This window comes from Apodemus sylvaticus, chromosome 1 (assembly GCF_947179515.1).
Source record: "Apodemus sylvaticus chromosome 1, mApoSyl1.1, whole genome shotgun sequence".
NCBI classification, from domain to species: domain Eukaryota; kingdom Metazoa; phylum Chordata; class Mammalia; order Rodentia; family Muridae; genus Apodemus; species Apodemus sylvaticus.
The window spans coordinates 207,672,618-207,696,238 of NC_067472.1; the positions used below are offsets into that span (position 1 = coordinate 207,672,618).

General features: G+C 53.6%; 1 protein-coding gene across 2 annotated transcripts; it reads left to right on the top strand.

Annotated features, from left to right (window-relative positions):
* Nucleotides 1-488: 488 nt before the first annotated feature.
* On the top strand, nucleotides 489-23,028 carry Ehd2 (EH domain containing 2). 2 transcript variants are annotated; one of them, XM_052172225.1, is made up of 7 exons: nucleotides 1,725-1,916; nucleotides 2,490-2,757; nucleotides 3,275-3,738; nucleotides 4,108-4,205; nucleotides 10,470-10,882; nucleotides 17,145-17,309; nucleotides 19,347-23,028. In XM_052172225.1, exons 3-7 carry the CDS (start codon nucleotides 3,335-3,337, stop codon nucleotides 19,896-19,898), a joined length of 1,632 nt encoding a protein of 543 aa, XP_052028185.1. In that variant the 5' UTR covers nucleotides 1,725-1,916; nucleotides 2,490-2,757; nucleotides 3,275-3,334; the 3' UTR covers nucleotides 19,899-23,028. The 2 variants fall into 2 exon arrangements, with proteins under 2 accessions (XP_052028184.1, XP_052028185.1); XM_052172224.1 differs by lacking the exons at nucleotides 1,725-1,916; nucleotides 2,490-2,757 and adding an exon at nucleotides 489-554.
* The last annotated feature ends 593 nt before the right edge of the window (nucleotides 23,029-23,621 follow it).

Below are 23,621 nucleotides of genomic sequence, written 5' to 3' on the forward strand. Positions count from 1 at the left end.
ACTTACATTTTAATAATTTATATTATTTATTTATATGCATTGGTGTTTTGCCTGCTTTGCACATGTATGTGTGTACGAAGGTGTCAGATCTTGGCGTTACAGACAGTTGTGAGCTGCCATGTGGGTGCTGGAAATGAATCCAAGTCCTCTGGAAGAGCCCTCTTCAGCCCCTGCACTTAGATTTTTAAAATTACTGTTACAATTATTTTTTGAGACAGGATCCCGCCAGGTAGTCCAGGCTGGTTCAAACTTGCATGCACCACTATGATCAGATAAATTATTGGTAGGCCTGCTGCAGCCTCTGTCAACTTATTTGCTAAGAGAGGTAGTCGTCAAAAGCTGGAGGAGGAACACATTGAACCAGGACTGGACGCTCGAACCTGTGTGCGTTCTCACAGTGACCGCCAGGGGGCGTCCGGGGCTGGCGCGGACTGGGACAGGGGGCCCCCCGGGCCCGCCCTGCTCGCCGCTCCTCCCGCGCGGCCCCACCCGTCTCACTCCACTGCGGACAGGAGAGGGCTCCGGCTGCTTGCTCTGCGCTCCCCAGATCCCTGGTGAGTGCTCCCCAAATCCCACCTCACCCCCGCTCCCCACGGTAACAGTTTTCCCAGTCGCTCCCAATCCCTCCAGGACCACCCCGACCCCTCCTCAAACCTCTGTGACTTCCCCCAACCTCCTCAGGTCTCCCCAGCCTCTCTTTAGTATTCCGGTCTCCCATAGCCCCTCTACTCCACCCCCAGTTCTTCCAGACCCTACCTCGCCTTCATCCTTGAAGACTCCCTCCTTGAAGTGGCTTTCTACCCTCCACACCCATCTCTCCTCTTTGGTCCATCTTGCCACCCAAGAGCCTTCTCCTGCCTTCCGAACGCGGTGTAGACCCTTCAGCCACCCCTAAGCGTCCTTTTGGAGATGCCCGTCAGCCGCCTCCCTGCCTGGGACACACCCAGGGCCCCCTCTCTTCACCTGTGTCCCAGGTCCTTCCGTCTGTTATTTCTCCCACCCCTCCTTTTCTCCAATCCACTTTCTTTCCACTCTTCCGGCTTCCTTTGAGTCACAACGACTTTATGTTTTGATTTGCAGGGTTTGGGGTTTTGTTTGTTTTGATGCTTACACTGGCCCAGTTTTAAGCCAGATATGGTGGCACACTCCTTGAATCCCAAGATGTAGGAAGCCGAAGCAGGCAGATCTCAGTACAAGGCTGGCTAACCTGTGCTACATAGTTCCAGGCCAGCCAGAGCTACACAGTGAGAATGTAGGGGAGGAGGGTGCTGGGGAGGGAGAGGGAGCTGCTGGTGGTAGTGGAGAGTCGGCTGAGACCCAGCACTGGCTGCTCTTCCAGAAGTTGAGGACGGTCTCAAACTTGTAATCTTTTTATGTCTACCTGCCCAGGGCTGCGATTACAGCTATGCACTGTGCCCTACATGATAGGCTTACCACCCTTCAGTCCAGAGGGATCCAAAACTCTTTTCTGGCCCCCAAGGGCACGACATGCATGTGGAACACAGACAAACCTACCTAGAAAAGACACATACAATATTCTTTAATGAAAGAAAATAAAAAGGGAAATTGTCTCACCTTTGGCTAAGGAGAACCGTTTCAGGCTAAGTGCTGGGTGGTGTTTGAACTGACCCAGACTATCTTGTTCCTTCCCAAACCCACCCCCTCCCCCCAGCCCCAACTCCAGCCCCGGGGCAGCTGTTTCTCTAGGGAGCTCTCGATTCTTTCTGTGAAGAATAACAGCTTGAGACTCTGACCTGACCAAAAGCTGGCTCTGCAAAGTCACTAAAATATGCATCTACCTAGGGAGCGAGAGGAGAGACTCGCTGACAGCCAGGAGATGCATCTGCCCAGACTCTCCAGGTCTTGAGGGGCCACAGAGATCACAGTCTGGCTTTGGGGGTGCTCACTACTGCAAGGTGAGCTTTTGAGACCCAAGATGGGATTTCAGCTGCAGTGCTTTCTAGCTCAGTGATCCTGTGTGAGCTACTGATGTCTTCCTGAGGCTCTGTTTCCTCGTAAAGCGGTGTGGGTAAGGCTGAGGAAGCAGCTGGGTTTCTAGAGTGCTTGCCCATCGTGCTTGAAGCCGTAGGTTCTAGCCCCCAACTCCCGATAAAAGTAGGCATGCATATCTGCAGTCTCAGCACTAGGGAGGTAGGGACAGGAATATCGGAAGTTCAAGTGCATCGTGAACACACAAGACACAATCTCAAAAAGAAAAGACTTCACATGGGGTAATGGTAGAGCCACCAGATAAAGTCATGAACATTAAGATCTAGCGCGGGGTTGTGAGTGGGGCTCAACATTTAGAGCTCCTGCCTAGACTAGACCCCCCCCCCCCCGCCCGCGCCCCAGTGAAGGGCTCAGGTATGGCTTTGCTCTGTGTTTGCCTAGCATGCTCAAGATCCCGGGTTCTGTTCTAGCACCACACCCCGAATATGAGCTGGCCTAGTGTCTGGCTGATAGTTTTCATGCTTTCTTCCAATGACAAGACTCCTCCTGCCCTGGGAGCACGGGAAGCCTCTACAGCCTCGTTTCTCATCCCTCTGGCTTTGCATCGCCACCAGACAATTCTCAGCTCTCAGCGGCCCAAGAGCCTGTCCCACCCTTGGCCCTCTGTACACACCATCCTGTGCATAAGACCTTTGCCTCGCCTGCTGCTCCACAGAGAAACTCAGAAGTCAGCCTTTCCCAGCGCTTTGCTGACCCCGCGGGGCGGTCAGTTTCCCAGGCCGCCTCTCAATGCCTGGAGTTCTGCAGGTATCACTAACTGTTGGGTGCCCGGGGCCTCAGCTGTGGGCTCTGGTTGGGAGGCAACTGGACTTCAGGACTCTTCCCTTGGACGATAGCTCCTGCAGCACGGAGTGAGCCATTTCAGTGAAGATGTGTGTGTTTAGTGATGGCCGTGTAATGTGATGGTATACGGATTTGGGAACTTTTTTTTTTAGGGAACGGGTTTCTTTGAATGTGGGTCTTTTGAGATAGGATCTTACATGTTGCCCAGTCCAGTTTGGAACTTCTGATCCTCCTGCCTCAGCTTCGCAGGATTACAGATGTACTACCCAACCTTATCCAGCTCAGGGCTGCATTTCTTTCCTCAGCAGTTCCTTCCTTTCTCTTTAATTTTTCAAAGCGTTTCCTCCTCTTGAACCCAGCCGCGCGCCCAGACTCAGGCTAGCCCCTCCCCCTCCCTCTTCCTATCACTGGGCCGCCCCGCTCCTCCCCGCATCTACAGTTCTCTAGCAGTCTTCCCTTGTGTTCCCCCCTCTTCTGGCAGGTGAGCTCTCCACCCTGTAGTCTCTCTGCTTGGGTGACCCAGTAAGCGTCGAAAGTCACCATGTTCAGCTGGCTGAAGAAGGGTGGGGCCCGGGGCCAGCGGCCCGAGGCCATCCGCACCGTGACCTCGTCCCTCAAGGAGCTGTATCGCACAAAGCTTCTTCCCCTGGAGGAGCATTACCGCTTCGGGTCTTTCCATTCACCGGCCCTAGAAGATGCTGACTTCGATGGCAAACCCATGGTGCTGGTGGCCGGCCAGTATAGCACCGGCAAAACCAGCTTCATCCAGTACCTCCTGGAGCAGGAGGTCCCTGGCTCCCGCGTGGGTCCCGAGCCCACCACCGACTGCTTCGTAGCTGTCATGCACGGCGAGACAGAGGGCACCGTGCCCGGAAACGCGCTCGTGGTGGACCCAGAGAAGCCCTTCCGAAAACTCAACCCCTTTGGAAACACTTTCCTTAACAGGTGTGGAGACTGGCAGCCAGGAGGGGGCGAGGGGCGTCTGTCTCAGAAGCCTTCTGTCCCTCTCAGCTCCGATTCTCTTCTTTCTGACTGCTTTTTCCCTTCTTGCGTCTGTTCCCTCCCCTACTGGGGCCTGGGTTCCAATCGTGCCTCTGCCGCTGAATACTGGGCAGCCTTGGTCAAGTGACTTGACTTGGGATATCCCTAGACACAGATAGAAGTTTATATAGATCCCATGATGCCTCTGGACTTTCTTCTTTCCTGGACTTCTGTACCTCCCTTTCTTTACGGTACTGTTAGTGCCCCTTCTTCACATCTCCTTTTTGCCCTACTTTACACTGACCCCTGGCCTTCTGTCTCCCCGCACCCCAGGTTTATGTGCGCCCAACTTCCCAACCAGGTCCTGGAGAGCATCAGCATCATCGACACGCCCGGCATCCTATCAGGTGCAAAACAGAGAGTGAGCCGGGGTGAGTGAGGAGGAAGCCCAGACTGAGGGAGGAGGCTGCCCCCCTCCCCCGACCCTTATGTCTTGGGGAAGAGGCTGGTGTCTGTACACACAGGTCTGAGGGAGGAGGCTGGACCCCCCCTCCCCCAAACCCTTGTGTCTTGGGGAAGAGGCTGGTGTCTGTACACACAGGTCTGAGGGAGGAGGCTGCCCCCCCCCAGACCCCTTATGTCTTGGGGAAGAGGCTGGCTTCTGTACACACAGGTCTGAGGGAGGAGGCTGACCCTCTCCCCAAAACCCTTGTGTCTTGGGGAAGAGGCTGGTGTCTGTACACACAGGTCTGAGGGAGGAGGCTGGGGCCTGGACTTCCTTGTGTACAGGAGGTGGGCTGAGGCTGCACCTATAGATTTAATAGAGGAGACTGGGGTCTTCTTTGATTGTCCCTCTGCAGACAACTGGAGCTACAGAAGCCAGGCTGGGCTGGCGGTGGGGCGGGGAGACACGGGTGAACACATGGCAACAGGCTGCCGCCACATGTCTGGGCAGGCCAGGAGGATGGAAAGGGAGGGAAGAGGGGCAGAGGCTGGGGGTAGGGTGCGGGAGATACTCGGGGTCCAGGGAGAGACAGGGTTGGGCAGGGAGGTCCTGGGCCCCTCGCTTGTCCCTCTGAGCTCCTGGCTCAGAGGTTGGGCCGCAGACGAAGCTGAGAGGGAGAATCTGGGTGGGGGCCAAGACCTGGCCTGGAATTTATAAACAGCTGTGCAGGGGGAGCAGCGGGGAGTAAATTCCAGCAGAGCCTCCAGTGAGCACGTCCCCACCCACTCTGCCCACCCTCTTAGTCCCACTCCGATCCCAGTCTCGGTCCCCTCCCCCACACCTCCCCCACTCCGGTGTCTGGGTCCGCGGCCCCTCTGTCCACCCTCATCTGTACATCTCTGCCAGGGAATTAGGGCAAAGGAGACAACAGTGTGGGGCAGAGGGGACCCAAGGCCGGGCGGGAGGCAGGGCCAGGGCAGGTTTTGGCTCCAAAATTGCCAGTGCCCCTGGCCGCTATCCAGCAGCGCAGCCCCAGGGAGGAACACAGGAGGCAGCTGCAGAAATGGTCACAGCACTCTGCCAGCTGGAGGAGGGGGGAGCAGGGGAAGGAATTCCTGGTGTGCTTAGCCGTTGGGTTGGGCCGAAACGATGGAGAGCCCAGCTCCCCCCACCCCACCCCCCGCTTCCGCAGGAGATGAAGGGTGGGGATGGGGATCCCCTTCCTCTGGCTCTGGAGGCGTGGGAGGCGGAGCCTGTCTGTGGGGGTGGGGCTTGTGGGGGTGGTGAGACCTGAGGAAATCCTGGGGAGAGTAGTGTGTGATGGGTGTGGTGATGTGTGCATACAGGCGTGACATGGAGGCCGTGACTCTGAAGTCGTGAGAACTGATGGAAGTGTGTGAGTTGCGGGCTACGTGTGCTATGTACCTCTAATTGTGACTAGTTGTGACTTTATGTAATCTGGAGAGAAGGTGTGAGACAGGGGGACATAGAGGGATCCTGTGAAGCTATTTTGTTGCAGTGCTGGTGCCTTGAACACAGTAGACAAGCATGCCACACCCCCAGCCCCTCCCTGGGGGATTCTAGGCGGGGCTCTACCACTGAGCCACACCCCCAGCCCCTCACTGGGGGATTCTAGGCGGGGCTCTACCACTGAAACACGCCCCCAGCCCCTCCCTGGGGGATTCTAGACAGGGGCTTTACCCCTGAGCCACGCCCCCAGCCCCTCACTGGGGGATTCTAGGCGGGGCTCTACCCCTGAGCCACGCCCCCAGCCCCTCACTGGGGGATTCTAAGCAGGGGCTCTACCACTGAGCCACGCCCCCAGTCCCTCACTGAGGGATTCTAGGCGGGGCTCTAACATTGAGTTACATGACTCTATGCACTTATGAAATGTGTGTGCACATGCATGTCTGAATCCATGTTTGTCTGTGCAGGTTGTACTATGCATCCTGAAAGGTATAAAACTGCCAGAGAGAACTAACTCATGTGACAGTACACATTCTTTTTTTTTTTTTTTTTTTTTTTTGGTTTTTTTGGATTTGGTTTTTTCGAGACAGGGTTTCTCTGTGTAGCTCTGGCTGTCCTGGAACTCACTCTGTAGACCAGGTTGGCCTCGAACTTAGAAATCCACCTGCCTCTGCCTCCCAGAGTGCTGGGATTACAGGCGTGTGCCACCACCGCCCGGCGACAGTACACATTCTAGCTCTGGGAAAGCTGGGACAGGAGGATTGTGACTAGTTCGAGGCCAGCCTGGGCATCACAGTACTAAGTGCAGTACAGTGTGTGTTCAGATGGGCCTCTGTGCTGGAGGATGCACTAATTTCTCTGTTTGTGATGTGATGTGATGATCTGTGCAGGTCCCAGAATCTGACACACAAATATGTCTGGGCACCTGGGCCTGGCTCCAGGCGACTCTGATGTGTCCAGCTGTTTGATGCTGGGTGTGCATTGGCAGGGGTGTGGCTGCCTGGAGAGGTTGGCCTGGTGTGACTGTTGCCTGGGGTGTCTCGCTGCCACACCTCCAGCCTGAACTCTGATAATTTTTTTTTTCATTTCCTTGTTTTTGACACAGAATCTTGTTCTATAGTTCAGGCTGGTCTAGAACTCACTATATGTTCCAAATTGGCCCCCAACTGGTGGCAATCCTCCTGCCTCAGCTGCTCTTGCACTGAGATGGCAGGCATGCACCAGTACCCCAGGCTTTGCTCCCTGACACTATAACTTACACAAGCCACCTTGTAGTTCTGTGCCTCAGTTTCCTGCCTGAGAATGAGGGGCTTCTGAGAAGGGCTAAGTGAGCTGCCTGGGGCTAATGGGTGCCCGGGCGATGGGCACGGACAAGTGTTTTCCTTGGGTGAACATCGTGTCTCTCTGCCACGTCTCCATTCCCATGCTGACTCAACCTCCCCGCCCCCCTCTCCCCTCCCTTTATCCCTCCCTCCCTCCCTCTCAACCCCATGAGACACACTTTCCACATCCAGGCCAGGGTGTATGTAGATGCTTGTGGGGGAGGAGAGGCCCAGCTGCTGCCCCTACAGTGACCTGGCCCTTCCTTCCCCAAGAACAATGTCCTTGCCCCTCCCCTCCCACCAGCAAGGACCGGGTTGCCCACCCCCCACTCCTGCGCCTTTGGAGGTGGAAACCGGGGAGCGTGGGTAGGCAGCTGTAGCTACCACACGAAGTGAGTGACTCCTGCCCTGTTGCCTCCTGAGTTCATGGCTTCTGTGTCTCCGTTTCCTCAGCTGGAGAATGGAGTCGACAATTGTGTTCTGTGGGATGAATGAGTCTGTTCTGTCCCTGAGCTCAAGTCAGGACATCAGTGATGGTCTCTTATCCTGTCACTTGCTGGCTCGATAACCTCTCCTCCAGGAAGTCCTCTTAGATCCGCACTGAGGCCAGATCACGGGATTCTAGGGAACTGTGCACAACTTCCAGGCACCTCACATCCTCTGAAGGTTAATCCGTCCCCAGACTCTAAGGGCAGAGTTGGCGCATCCCCTCAGCCTCCCTTCCTGCTGGCACAATGGCACACACACCATCTTCAGTTTTTCCTAGAGATAAGCTCTGTTTTTTATGTGTGGGGTTTTTGTTTTTTGTTTTGTTTTGTTTTTTTAACTTTAGGGGATAGGCAAGTTCAGAGGGGTTAAGCTGTTTGCCTAATATCACACAGTGAATGGAGGCAGGGCAGTGATTCCTGATTGGCAGGTCAGGGGCGGGTCTTACCCGCTCAGCTTCGCTCATCAGTGAGCGCCTAAGTGGGTGGGTAAAGGCGAGAAGTACTGAAGGGCACGGATGAGAGAGGGAATGCGTGAAGGAGGACTGTGTGGACGCAAGTCATGGAATGGATATGCTGGCAAGCGCAGAGCACTGCTGGAGAGGTCGCTCAATGGGCACGAATGCAAATCGCTCTTGTACAGGAACCAAGCTCTGTTCCCAGCGCCCACGCTGGGTCACTCACAGCCACGTGTAACTTCACCTCCAGGGGATCTGACATCTATGGCTTCCATGGTACCTGCACTCATGTTACAATACCCCCTACACACAGAGGCACACACACAGAGACACACACAGAGACACACACAGACAAACACACACAGAGACACATAGACACGCACACAAATACATACACACAGACACACACACACAGACAGACACAGACACACACACAGACACACACAGAGACATACACAGACAGACACACACACAGACACACACACATAGACACACACATAGACACATACAGAGACACACAGACACACACACATATACATATACAGACACACACAGACACAGAGACACACACACACACACACAGACATACACACAAACACACACAGACATACACACACACATACACACATAGACACACACAGACATACACATAGACACTCAGACAAACACAGAGACTTGCACCGAGACACACACAGACCTACACAGACAGACACAGAGATACACAGAGACACAAACACACACACATACACAGACACATGCACAGACATACACAGACACACACAGAGTCACACACATACACACAGATATGTATACACACAAACACAAAGACACACACAGGTACATCTGCATACACACAGACAGACACAAACAGACCCACAGACATATAGACACACAGACAGACAGACAGACAAATACACACACACAGGAGCAAACAACCACACAGACATACAGACAAACACAGATAGACATACACAGATATATACATAGACACACACAGACAGACACAGACACACAGATATGTATGCATACACACAGACACAAGCACATAGACACACCCTAGAGCAGACAAACACATACACAGACACACTCACAGACATGCACACAAACACACAGACACACAGAGACATGCACAGATACCTACACACACACACACACACACACACACACACACACACACACACACACACATGAAAATTGTCCTAGCATCTTGACATCTTGTCACTCAATTGCTGGCACATCCAACAAACCCCAGGAAGGGCCCCTGTCAGGGGCATGGCAGGTGTTGGGAGTGGGTGAGCTGGGTGTCCAGGAACTCACTCTGTAGACCAGGCTGGCCTCAAACTCAAAAGAGATCCACCTGCTTCTGCCTCCTGTGTGCTGGGATTAAAGGTGTGCACCACTGTCTTTAGCCACTTTAGGAATTTTTAGGAGTGTGTGTGCGCGGAGGGCCGGCTCTGTGGCTAGGAGCACTTGCTGCTCAGGCAGGGCACCGAAGTTCATTTCCCAGACACCCATGTCAGGTAAATAAATCACCACCACCCAAAAGTCCTGCTGCAGGCAGTCTGTATGTCACACTCTGACACACTCTGTAGGCACCTGTACACATGTACACACACAAACCCACAGACAGACACACACACACATACACACACACAAATGACAAACTTTTGAAATGTATATAATTTTTTACGCATATGTGTACTAGTGCAAATGTGCACAGGAATGCGGGTGCCCTAGGAGGCCAGAAGACAGGCTCGCCTGGCACTGGAGTTACAGGAGGTGGTGAGCTATCTGCTGTGGGTGCTGCCTGCCAATTGAACTGGGGTCGTCTGGGAGTGCAGTGTGTTCTCCGAACTGCTGAGCCCCCAACTTTAGCATCTACGAGTATTGTTATTACATTTTATTTCTTGTGTGGCTCTAGGTGGGTGCAATCCACAGCATATGAGAGGAGGTCAGAGGACTGAGCCATCTCACAGTCCCCGTGCATTGGGATTTTAACTGCCCACGAATACATCCATGTTAAATCAAACCCCTAATATCTGCCTAGGGAATGAACGAGAAAGCCAACGATGACGGAGGAACCAGGAGGGTGGAGGGGTGGAGGGCGAGGCAGTGAAAAGGTCTGGGAGGCGTGGTTGCCTCACACTAGTAAGCCAGGAGGCTCAAAGATCTGTCAAAAGCTGGGTACTGAGAAGTGGCAGTTATGGGACACGCATGGAGGCTCCGGGCTATTTGGCATGCACGGGCATTGCATAGCTAACAACGTGAGCTGCCCGGCAGTGGCGGCGCACGCCTATAATCCCAGAACAAGGGAGGCAGAGGCAGGGAGATCTCTGAATTCGAGGCCAGGCAGGCCCACAGAGCGAGTTCCAGAACAGCCAGGGCTATACTGAGAAATCCTGTCTTGAAAAACCAAAACCAAAAACAAAAGAAAACCAGAAACATGCTGAGCATCTGGACCATCCAGTATCAGCTCACAGGAACTGTCCCTTGTGTCCCTATCTCCTGTTTGCTCCAGGCTACGACTTCCCAGCTGTCCTGCGCTGGTTTGCCGAGCGCGTGGACCTCATCATCTTGCTCTTTGATGCCCACAAGCTGGAGATTTCCGATGAATTCTCAGAGGCCATTGGTGCCTTGCGTGGCCACGAGGACAAGATCCGCGTTGTACTCAACAAGGCAGACATGGTGGAGACACAGCAGCTCATGCGCGTCTACGGGGCGCTCATGTGGGCGCTGGGCAAGGTGGTGGGCACGCCTGAGGTCCTTCGCGTCTATATTGGCTCCTTCTGGTCGCAGCCGCTCCTTGTGCCGGACAACCGGCGTCTCTTCGAGCTGGAAGAACAGGACCTCTTCCGTGATATCCAAGGCCTGCCGCGCCACGCAGCTCTGCGGAAGCTCAACGACCTAGTGAAGCGGGCTCGGCTGGTGCGGGTGAGCACATCGGTCCGGGGGAGGACTCGGGGAAATTGAGGGAGGGTTGAAAGGGAGGTCAGGAGATGAGGGAGGGAGTCAGGAGGCTATATGAGCACTGAAGGAAACTGAAGAGGACTTGGGGGAGGAATTGGGGAGGACTTTGCAAGTCTGTGGAGGACTGATGGAGCGAGCCATAGTAGCCTTAAGTTAGAAGCCTTGAAGAAGCTGGGCAGATTTATCTTTTGTCTGTCTTTGCTGCTTGTGCAGTTAGGCAGGTACCGCCTAGGTCCCAGATCAGTTAATTCTCCTGCTGGATTGGTCTGGTGCAGTGTGGCCTGAGGGAGAGAGTCCTGTGCAGAGGGTCCCTCTTCCACCATTGCCCTGAGTTTGCATGTTTCCTTCCTGGTCTCTATCGTGTCGCTGGCCTCCTCACTCTTCTATCCCACTGAACAAAAGCGGAGTCCACAGCAACTTATAAAAGGAAACATTTACTGGTGCTCATGGTTCCAGAGGGTTGGGGCCCAGGCCCATTGTGATGGGGAGCCCTGCAGCAGGCAGGCACCCGGTAGGAGCAACAGCTGGAAGGTTAAGACAGCACCAGACAGCCGGGCGGTGGTGGCGCACGCCTGTAATCCCAGCACTCTGGGAGGCAGAGGCAGGCGGATTTCTGAGTTCAAGGCCAGCCTGGTCTACAGAGTGAGTTCCAGGACAGCCAGGGCTACACAGAGACACCCTGTCTCGAAAAACAAAACAAAACAAAACAAAACAAAACAAAACAAAACAAAACAAAACAAAACAAGACAGCACCAGACAGAGAGAGCAGGAGAGTGCTAACTTGGAACAGTGCGGTCCCTTTAAACCTCAAAGCCGACCCCCAATGACACACCTCCTCCAACTAGGCCACGCCTCTAAATCCTTCCCAAGCTGTTCCTTAGACTGGGGTCCCAGGATTCCCCGGGAGAGTCAATTCTGATTCAGATCGACCCAGCAGCTCACATCTTTCCCCACCCCCTCGCCTCTCACACCCTTCCCACCACTGCCCTTCCCGCTGGCCTCGGTCCTACCTCAGGGCCTTTGTGCTCAATGGCTTGCTCTTCTGGGCAGCCTTCTCTTCCCCTTGACTTTGCACATGGCTCGGGAAGGTGCCACTCCTTTAATGAGCGTATCTGCTCCAGATTTACCTCTAACTCCATTGTGACCTCCCTCCCCCGTGCCCACCCCCATTCTGTTCTGTCATCTCATGCGAGCCTGTCAGGGGGGCCCCCTGTTTTCTGCCTCCTCAACTCCGTACTCAAGTACTTAGATACCTGGCATCTTAGAATTCCTTCAGTGAGTGTCTCCAGCGCCTGGGTCTGAATTGCTCTGTAAATATTTTTGGAATGAATGACACTCTGGGGAACTTCAGCTTGAACAAAGTCACTTTTGTCCTAGTCCTCTGCTGGGACGCGCTGGGGGAGACAGCAATGGCCAAGGCTGTTCTTGCCCTGCCCAATGGGGTCCCCGGGGAAGTTTCAGGACTCAGTCTTTGCTGGAGAAGACAAACAGATCCATCCCGTAGCAGCGATAGCCAAGCGAAGTCCAGTCTCAGGGCCGGGTGGAATCAGGAAGGCTTCATAGAGGAGAGGGCATCTGAGGGGCTACGCAGTGAGACTGAGGACGCGGTGGGGGAGTCAGAGCGCTGCCGATCCTGTGGGCTACATCAAGGATCTTATGCTTTGTCTTAAGGGTGCCAGGGAGACACGGGAAGGTTTAGAACAGGATGACAGGATTGCGCTCAACCTGCCTTCTGGAGAGAAGATTCATGTCTAGGAAGAACCTGGGGGGCAGGCGGGGAGAGGACATAGTCTGCCTCGGGCTGGGCCCAGAGAGGGAGAGGGAGGCAAAGGCTTTGCTTTCAGAGCCGAAGGCAGCATTCATAGAGAAGGCGGCCAGGGAGGAGGTGGGGCAGGAAGCTGGGCCGGAGAAGAGGCCCAGAAGGTTCTAGGTGGTAGAAGCATCCGAGGTGTGGTGTAAGGAGCTGAGAGGAGTGACTCATTACCTCCAACCCCCCTCCCCGCAGGAATCCTCTAAGGGAGCACCAGGTGCTCCAGGCGACTGTCCCAGGCGGCCAAAGCTGTCCTTAAGTCACGAATCCCCTCCTGTTCATGCTCTTTTCCTAGTCTTCTCTCTCTCCCCACCTCTCCCTCTCTCCTTCTCAGTACCCCCTGGTCACCCTCACTCCCCGCTGCAGAACACTCTTGGGAAGCAGAAGCCTGAGCTGGGGCCCGCGGCACCCACCGGGACCAAGGAGCGGGTCCGGACACCTGGCGCCCCGGCCAGGAGGGAGGTAGCTCCGGAAACTCAGGACAAATCCCGGCGTCCGACCCGCTCCGCGGCCCTGCCCACGCCACCCGCTTATCTCTTCCTGCCACCTTCCCATGCTTCCTCTCTGGAAAAGCTATCAGCAATCTCGCCTGCCTCTTTCTGCTATGGGAGCCATGGCAGGGGACCGCCCCCTACTATGATCCTGACGGACTCCGTCCTCCCATTTGGGCCACGCCCCTTGAATAACAAGCCACGCCTCCTCCATTGCCAGTCCTTGCCCACCCTTAGGCTGAGCCCCTCATAGCCCAGTCTTTCAGTCTGAAGCTTGCCCATTAACTCCCTCTAGCAGGCCACACCTCCTTCCCAATGGCGCATTCTCATTGGCCACACCCGCACATCCTTCCTCATTAGCCTGCTCCGGCAGGTCCAGTCCTTCCCAAGTGGCTTACTATCTCAAACCCTAACCCTCCCCGTTGGCCAGCCATGTCTGACCCTCTCCTCATTGCTTTCCTGGCAAACCCTGCTCTTCCTTACGGGCGGGCTTTCTCTGCTCAACCGCGCACCTTCTCCATTGACTCCCTGTAGCAGGCAGTGACTTTCATCCTGACCACACCCCTACCCCTTTGGCTTCTCTGACCTGTAAGCCATGCTTTCCTCTAGTTCTGCAAACCCATCCTTAGTTCCCCAGTGCCTCTGTGCCTCAGTCCTGGGGCTGGCTCTGCCCAAACTTCATGATGCCATCCCACTTTGTGGGCACACCCTCCCACACACACCCCTCACAAATGATCCACACACACTTGGTCCGGTCACCAATAACTGCACACGTGGCTTTAACCTCTCTTGAAAATGCTCTCCTTTGGTGGCACAAGGCCATTAAGGCCAAAAAGCTGCTCATGAAGGGTCCCCTGTAACCTACCCCAGTGCCTCGGTTCCATATCTGTACAAGGCAACCCATGGATGATCACTCCGATCTGATTCTGCCTGTTGGTGGAAGTCTAAATCACTAGAAGAGTTGATTCCAGAATGCTGTATGCTTGTAGACAAGATCTGGGAAGAATTTGATTTTTTAAAATCACTGTTGAATGTCTTTGATTAGTTTACTTTATCCTGTGTGCGCATGATATGTGTGCTGTGCATGCATTCACATGCCCCAGTCTATCTACTGAGGCCAGAGGACAACTTGGGTGAGTTCCCTCCTTGCACGTGTGGGTCCTGGTGACCCACCTCAGGGCTGGGGACAGGTGTCTTTACCCCTGCCTGCCCCTCACACCCTCGCCTTACTGTGTCTCCGTCTGACAGGGCTGGGGACAGGTGTCTTTACCCCTGCCCGCCCCTCACACCCTCGCCTTACTGTGTCTCCGTCTGACAGGGCTGGGGACAGGTGTCTTTACCCCTGCCTGCCCCTCACACCCTCGCCTTACTGTGTCTCCGTCTGACAGGGCTCCATTCGGTGATTGCTCTGCCACCCCGATTAGTTTTCAGTAACTTATGAGAATGCGGTTCAAAGGTTCTCAAGTTCAGTGCTTTATCCCACAATGATTTCCTGAGCGACACTCTGCGTATTGTCCCAGGACTGGAGACAAAGGAAACAGACAAGGCCTGGCCTGGCAGAGCTCATAGTTCGATGGAGGGAAACGGAGTGGTTAGATAAAATCATGATGACTCCAGCCCAACTGTGAAGATGACAGGCTGAAGATAATCAGACGGCCATGACACAGGCAGTTGGGGTTTTTTTGTTTGTTTGTTTTTTGTTTTTTTTTTTCATGGACAAAAACTCGGTGGGAAGACTGGGACAGAGCTCCTCCAGGCAGAGAGCAGGGTCACATGCAGGAGCCTGGGGCGGGGGAAACGCTGCTGTACTGGCTGTTGAGAGATGCTGGTGGGCAGTGTGTGAAGGGGAAAGACAAGGGAGAGGCTGTGGGGGCAGCTGCAGGGGTCAGTCAGGGAGGGGAAAAATCATTGAGGGGTGGCCGGGTGGTGGTGGCACACACCTGTAATCCCAGCACTTGGGAGGCAGAGGCAGGCGGATTTCTGAGTTCGAGGCCAGCCTGGTCTACAGAGTGAGTTCCAGGATAGCCAGGGCTACACAGAGAAACCCTGTCTTGAAAAAACCAAAATCCAAAAAAACCAAACCCCCTGTCTTAGTCAGGGTTTCTATTCCTGCACAAACATCATGACCATGAAGCAAGTTGGGGAGGAAAGGGTTTATTGAGCTTACACTTCCACACTGCAGTTCATCACTAAAGGAAGTCAGGACTGGAACTCAAGCAGGTCAGGAAGCAGGAGCTGATGCAGAGGCCATGGAGGGATGTTTCTTACTGGCTTGCTTCTCCTAGCTTGCTCAGCCTGCTCTCTTATAGAACCCAAGAGCACCAGCCCAAAGGTGGAACCACCCACAAAGGGCCCTCCCCACTTGATCACTAATTGAGAAAATGTCCCACAGCTGGATCTCATGGAGGCACTTCCCCAATTAAAGCTCCTTTCTCTGTGATAACTCCAGCCTGTGTCAAGTTGACATACAAAACTAGCCAGTACACCCGCCCCCCCCCCCCAAAAAAAAAGAAAAAGAAAAAGAAAAAAAGAAAGAAAACCATTGAGGGGGAGCTGGAGAGATAGATGTGCAACAGTATAGAGCATGAGCTGCTCTTCTAGAGAGGATCCAGGTTTGGTCCCCAGCGCCCACATGGCTACTTACAATCAGCTCTAACTCTTGTCCCGGAGGATCTGATACCCTCTGCTGGCAACTGTGGGCACTGCACACGCATGGTGCTCAGACATGCACACAAAACACCCACCCACATGTAAAAGTTTTTAAATGCAAACAAGTTGAAGTCTTCCCCCTGCCCCCCGCCCGAGACAGGGTTTCTCTGTGTAGCCCTGGCTGTCCTGGAACTCACTCTGTAGACCAGGCTGGCCTCGAACTCAGAAATCCGCCTGCCTCTGCCTCCCAAGTGCTGGGATTAAAGTGGGGCGCCACCACTGCCTGGCAACTGAAGTCTTTCTAACCTCAGCATTCAGGAGGTTAAGGCAGGAGAACTGCTAGTTTAAGTCCAACTGAACTACTTAAGGGTTTTTTTTTTAAAGAGACGTATTTATTATATGGATGTACACTGTAGCTGTCTTCAGACACTTTTTCTTCTCTGGCCTTGCTAGCTCCAGCCCTGCTTGCTCTGACCCAAAGATTCATTTATTTTATTATATGTAAGTACACTGTCACTGTCTTCAGACGCCCCAGGAGAGGGCATCAGATCCCATTACAGATGGTTGTGAGCCACCATGTGGTTGCTGGGATTTGAACTCAGGACCTTCGGAAGAGCAGTCAGTGCTCTTAACTGCTGGACCATCTCTCCAGTCCATACTTAAGGATTCTTAAGAAACTAAAGTGTCCAGTTTCTGGCTTCCGTGGGATGGGTGGAGTTTGGACATCCTTTCCCAGAGCTAGGCACAGCTAAAGGCAGCTTGCTCTGGGCTGAGCCCACGAGCCTTGGAGAGAGCCTCAGGCTGTGGAGCTGCGTAGGAATGTGACCAGGAGATAGGCAAGTCCCGGCTCTCGGGCTGGTATGTGGGTGCGGCCAGCTTGCAGGAGCTGAGAGGAGCTGAGATGGCTTAGCAGAGAGGGGAGCTTGGGTTGAATTCCACTAGAAAATACAGTGGGGTTTACCTGCCTGGAACAGTCAGACATGGTAGCTTAAAGCTGCAATCTCAGCATTGAAGAGGCTGAGACAGGAGGATGGTTGCAGTTTGAATCCAGCCTGGGGTGTGTAGTGCAACCTTCTCTGACAATTCCAAGAGAAAAGCTGTGCACAGGGATGCACGCTTGTCCTCCTGGAACTCAGGAGGTGGAAGAAGGAGGACCAGGAATTCAGGGCGAGGCTGGGCTAGAAAGAGACCCTGTCTCAGAGAGAAAGGGATGCAGATTCCCAGGCCCTGCCCACTCCCAGCCCCCTCCTGGTGACTGTCCTGTGTCCTTCCGCAGGTGCATGCTTACATCATCAGCTACCTGAAGAAAGAGATGCCCTCGGTGTTCGGAAAGGAAAACAAGAAGAAGCAGCTGATTCTCAAGCTGCCTGTCATCTTCGCCAAGATCCAGCTGGAGCACCACATCTCCCCTGGAGACTTTCCTGACTGCCAGAAGATGCAGGTGGGGGCCGCTCCAGACGGGGAGGCAGGGTGTTGAGGGGAGACTTTCCTGGGGGTTCTGAGAATGGAGCCTGGGAGGCAGAGGGCCGTGTGGCATCTCCTCCAGGGGAACCTGGCTTTATGAGTTAGGGTCACAGAGTGCAGAGAAAACCTGTGGTAGCAGTTAACATGGAAGTTACTTTTCCCCCCCCTATTAAGTCATTAGAACATACTTAGGGTGGGGCAACCTACTATGGCACCTGGGACCTACTGTATTTCTCTTTTCCGTGCTTGCCCAGAACCAGGAGTTCTCGTGGTATTACTGGCGACAGGAACTCCAGTTATTGTGCCTGCATTCCAGACAGCAAGAAGAGAGGGGGGGGGGGCTGGGCAATGGCTCAGAGCTTAAGAGTACTTACTGCCCTTGCAGGGGTCCTAGGTTTCTGGCCTTACACCCACACTGAAGTTCACAACCATCTATAGCTCCAGTTCCGGGGATCCAGTGCCCTCTTCTGACCTCCACGGGAATCAGACACACAGGTGGTGCACACATACACACAGGCAAAGCACTCATACTCATAAAATAAAGATAAATATTTTAACATAAGAAGAGAGCGAGGAACTAGGCAAGGTCCTGTGTGCCTGTAATCTAAGCAACTGGAAGGTAGAGACAGGAAGATCAAGAACTCAAGGAAATCCTAGCTACAGGAGTTCAAGGCTAGCCTGGGCAAGGAGAAAGTCTCTCTCTCTCTCTCTCTCTTTTGAGACAGTGTTTCTCTGTGTAGCCCTGGCTGTCCTGGAACTCACTCTGTAGACCAGGCTGGCCTGGAACTCAGAAATCCACCTGCCTCTGCCTCCCAAGTGCTGGGATTAAAGGCGTGCGCTACCCCTGCCCAGCTGAAAGTGTCTTTCTTTAAGGACACTACATTTTCCTTTAATGGAAATGGCCCAAGCTGTAATGCCCAATATGGCAGCCACTGACCATACTAAAGCTGAGTTCCACTCGGGTACGCTGGCCTTTGCCCATTAGTCCCCGTGCTGGGGAGGTGTGCAAAGGCGGGATGACGACGAGTTCAAGGCCAGCCTGAGATGAGCTGCATCGGCAGGCCCTGCTGGTAGCTAGCCAAGGCAAGAGGCACAGGGCAGTTGGCTCAATGGTTAGGGACATGCATGCTCCTTCCGAGGACCCAGGTTCAGCTCCCAGAATGAATGGCCCACATGGTGGCTCACAACCATCTGAAACTCCAGTTTCTGGGGATGTGATGCCCTCTTCAGGCTTCTGTGGGTCCCTACATATATGCGGTACACATGAACTAGTGCAAGCACATACACAAACATAAAAATAATAAATTAAAAAAAAAAACAAAATGGAACTATAGATTAAGCTACTTTACATAACCACGTGCAGCTTGTGGGTACCGTATTCAACTGGGTAATGCAACTTGTGCTTAAAGACAGTTGGCTGGAACTTAGTCACATGGCCAGCGGGCTGTCCTGCGTGCAAGAAGTGAAGCCTTGGGGCTGGTGAGATGGCTCAGCGGTTAAGAGCACTGACTGTTCTTCCAGAGGTCCTGAGTTCAAATCCCAGCAACCACATGGTGGCTCACAACTATCTGTAATGAGATCTGACACGCTTTTCTGGTGTATCTGAAGACAGCTACAGTGTGCTTTCATATAATAAATAAATATTAAAAAAAAAAAAGGAATGCAGCCTTTCCTGTTGGCAGGCTGGCTCTCAGGTGATTTAGCACACCCAGCTACTTGGAAAGCTGAGGCAGGAGGATGACAGATTGAAGGCCAGGGTTCACACTCTATAAAGATCATGTCTCAAACAGTTTAAAATAAGCACATTTGTAAAGTGAAGGCAGAGAGAGTAGCCTGGGTTAGGCGAGGCTCTCAGCTCAAAGGGGGAAAATGTACAACAGAACTGGACTCATTAGTGATTGAGTATCTACCTAGACTCCGCCCGCCCCCCTCCCCCCCCCCAGGAACCGAGGGCGTGGCCTTGTGATCGCTCCCCTGACCAGTGAGCTTTTCCATTCCTCCCCCCACCCCCCAGGAGCTGCTGATGGCGCATGACTTCACCAAGTTCCACTCGCTAAAGCCGAAGCTGCTGGAGGCGCTGGATGAGATGCTGACCCACGACATCGCCAAGCTTATGCCGCTGCTTCGGCAGGAGGAGTTGGAGAGTGTCGAGGCTGGAGTGCAGGGTGGTGCGTTTGAGGGCACCCGCATGGGCCCCTTCGTGGAGCGGGGTCCCGACGAAGCAATAGAGGACGGCGAGGAGGGCTCAGAAGATGACGCTGAATGGGTGGTGACCAAGGACAAATCCAAGTACGACGAGATCTTCTACAACTTAGCGCCCGCCGACGGCAAGCTGAGCGGCTCCAAGGCCAAGACCTGGATGGTGGGCACCAAGCTCCCCAACTCTGTGCTGGGCCGAATCTGGAAGCTGAGCGACGTCGATCGAGACGGCATGCTGGATGATGAGGAGTTTGCCCTGGCTAGCCACCTCATTGAGGCGAAGCTGGAAGGCCACGGGCTACCCGCCAACCTCCCGCGCCGCCTGGTGCCGCCTTCTAAGCGACGACAGAAGGGCTCTGCTGAGTGAGGCCGCCGCGACTGCCGGCTCACCCTCCCACTTTGCCCCGCTGTGGCTCCCCGGCTCCAGTTGGCTCCACGGCTCCACGCAGATCCCTGCTCTGGCCCGCTCGCCCTGCCTGCCCACCCTGCCTGGCTATGAGGACTTGAGGGGGATCTTCTCTCCCACACCAGACATTCAGTGAAAGTACTTATAGAGACCAGGGGGGCGGGGGGGGGGGGTGACAAACCTTCTCCGTCCGTCCTTCACACCTACGCCTTCACATACACAGGGGCTTATCACAGAAACACACACAGACATCCATCCATCATTCATATAAAGACCTTTTTTTTTTCCTTTTATTTTTTGAAAGCGTCTCACCTAAGCTAGGCTACCCTTGAACTTCTTACGTAGCAGAGGATGACCTTGAAGTCTTCATCTTGCCGGCTTCACTTCCTGCGTGCTGGAGTTTCAGGCATGAACTACCATGCCTGGTGTGTGCAGTCCTGGGGTATGAACCCAGGCCCTCCTGCATGCTAGGCAAGCACTCTATCAACTGAGCTATGTCCATAGCCCCACCCAGATATTTATTGAGCACTTATTGTATGCTGGGCCCTGGTGGAACCGACTCTCAGGAGTGTGACATCTACATAGTCACACACAAACACTGATACCAGCAAGACCCCTTTTTATAGGTAAGCAGCTACTGTTACTCTTACTACTTACTGTTACTACTTGGCCAGGCCAAGGGTCCCCACTCTATTATGTCTTCAGGAGTCAGACTCGTCGGCGGTTCAGAGCAGACACACCTGGCTTCCTTGTTCCTCTCACGGACCTCTCTTTCGCTTTCCTACCCACAAATCCTAAATTCTGACCACATCCACTTCACTGAGATTATGCAGCAGATAGAAAAACCGCAACTTCCTGGCTCCTTCGAGGATGGTTTCCACACCCCTGAGCCCAGAGTCTCCCCAGCGCGCGTGGGATTGGGAACCAAAGTATCTGGCCCTTCTGTCCACCCTCAGGTCATATTTAAGTAGAGTCCCTATCAAAGACAGAGACCACGGGTGGGAATAGGAAATGCTTTACCAAAGCCCAGGTTTTCATGGATCTCCTGGGGGATTGGGAATTCTCGGTGCTATAGCCTTTCCTCCTCTCTACAGGGGCCTCAGACACTGAATGTCTTCACCACCTTAGTACGGGACCCTGGTGGGAGACAAAAAAGATGGGGGAGGTGGGGTGAGGACAGTTAGAAGGAACTGGAAACCCAAGAGTGTCCCCTACCGGGGTCAATGAAGCCAAACCTGCTGCTTGGGTTGCTGTCAGGCTATCTTGGGGCGGGGACCCCTAAGGAAAAGGCGCCTGGGGGACTATCCTGGCTCACAGGGGCGGTGCAGCTTCTGACTCAACTCTGCGCTGACTCAGTCTCGGGCTGGGGGCCAGTCCTGCATATTTTCCGAAGAAAAGTTACTCAGTGCCCTACCCACCCTTGGGACACCCCTCCCTCCCGCCTTCCGCCTTAGGGCCTGGGAACCCAGTTCTGGGCGTGGACGAGGGCCAGTGGCAGTTTGTGTATGGTTTGCCCTTAGTCTCCAAAGCACCTTCCAGCGCGCACTCACACGAATCGAATGCACCAGAGCAGATCCTGTAGCCCGAGACCACTGGGTCCTGGAGGGGGAGAGATTCGTGAGGGAGTGCACAGGACGCAGTCCCGGCCCACACCCGGTGCGGCCCCCGCCCCCCTCCCCCAGACACGCTGGCCTGGAGAGTCTCCCGCCCACGCATGCCTAGCTCCGCAGCCCTGGGCGCCCTCTGGTGGGAAGGCAGTCAGTGACTCAGGCCCGGCCATCACCTCAATACCCTGCCCAAGGATGAGCTGAGTTCTGCTGTGTGACCCTGGTGAAACGTGTCCCGTTCCTGTGTCTTTTTTTTTTTTTTTTCTTTAGGAGTCAGGAACAGGGGTCCATTTTAATTCCAACATGCCGCCGCAGGCCAGTCTGAGCCTGGGGCGCAGCGATTGCTCAGGTCTTTAATCCCAGCGCTAGGTAGGCAGAGGCAGGTAGTGGATCTGTGAATTGGAGGGCATCCTGGTCTACAGAGTGAGTTCCAGGACAGCCGGGGCTACACAGAGAAACCCTGTCTCGAAAAATAAACTAAATGTGTGGTGTGGCCAGGGCTGTAGCTCAGTGTTAACAGTACTTGCCGTGCTTACACGGGGCTCAGCTTTGCACTCTTAGCATGACCGGAAAACAAAAATAAAAACAGAACCCTTTTGTAGATCTCTTTGGACGACTACCACTTTCCCGGGGGGGCCTGGGGGTCGGGGATGGGGGATGGGTGTGGAGTCAGTGGTAGTTGGCTGGCACTCAGATGCTAGGCGCCAACACTCGAGGTCTGGAACGTTAAAGAAGTTTACTCTTTACTTTCATTTATGTGTGTGTTTGAGTGCATGCATGCACAGGTCTGTGGATCCCAAGGAGCTGAAGTTGTGAGCCACTATGTGGGTCCTGGGATTGAGGCAGGGGCCTCTGGAAGCGCACCCAGTGCTTTTAACAGTTGAATCATCTCTTCAGGCCACATACTCAGCTTTTTATGTTAAGTTTAACATAATAATCTCTCCAGGCCAAGTACTCAGCCTTTTTTGTTAAGTTTTGGGAACTCATATTCAGGTCCTTATTGTTTGTCCAGAAAGCTCTCTTACCCGTTGAGCTATTCCCCAACTCTTTTTTTTTCATTTTGAGACAGTCTCTCTACCCTGAACTCATTCTGCTGTCCAGAGTGGCCCATGAACTTGCCATCCTCCTGCCTCAGTGCCTCTTGAGCAGATAGGTAGGGTTAAAAATGAACAGCACTACCGAGCTATTTTTTTTTCTTTTAGTATGTGTGTGTGTTATATAGAGGCAGTTCCTCTGGCCTGCTCTCACCAGCAGGTCCTTACATCGTGACCTATGGCGGCCAGATGTACCAGGTGTTTGCAGTAGATAGGAGGACCCACCTGCCACCCCAGCTCTCTCTGTTCTCCACTGCCCACGTTCCCTCTCGCTGCCCTCATGGCTCTGCTCTGTTCCCTATCTGCCTGACCACACGTCCACTTGTCTGCCTCTGTCCCTTCCCCAAGTCCACACTACCCTCGTCTCCCCCAATAAACCTTTATACTAGATCGGTTTTATGGTGTAACTTCTCAGGGGCACACCTTGGCCGGGCCCTCCAAAAATACCCCCTTGCCACATTAGATTTCATAACAGCGTGTAAGCATATATGCCACAGCACACCGTGTGAAGGTTGAGAACAAAACTGCTTGCAGATGTCGGCTCTTTCTTTCCATCATATGGGTTTTAGGGATTAATCTGAGTTTTGGCAGCACAGCCTTTATCTATTGAGGTATCTTGGCAGCCCCATACCCAGCATCTTCTTTAATAAAAAAAGTTAAAGAAAAATTGACTGGACTCCACCCCACGGCAGTTACAATTTGGGAAGGAGGGGTGTCCTATAACGGCATAGGCACTGGTCAGTTGCCTCTGATGTAGTAACTAACTTCACTCATTGCTGGTACAAACAATCCTAATAAATCCTGTGTCACAAAACTACTACTGTAAACAGTCTGGTTTACGGAGTGAGTTAACGGACAGCCAATCTACACAGAGAAACCTTGTCTTGAAAAAAAACAAACAAACAAAAATTTAAAAAAAAGAGAGAGATTTATCCTTTGCCAAGACGTAAAACTCTCCCGGTAAAACTACACTTTATCAAGAT

Bases quoted from the DNA above. Each gene is read 5' to 3' on its own strand.
- Ehd2 (XM_052172224.1), top strand. From the start codon at position 3,335: ATGTTCAGCTGGCTGAAGAAGGGTGGGGCCCGGGGCCAGCGGCCCGAG. The intron at 3,739-4,107 runs GTGTGGAGACTG...CCCGCACCCCAG, and splicing joins GGAAACACTTTCCTTAACAG to GTTTATGTGCGCCCAACTTC. The intron at 10,883-17,144 runs GTGAGCACATCG...GTCCTTCCGCAG, and splicing joins AGCGGGCTCGGCTGGTGCGG to GTGCATGCTTACATCATCAG.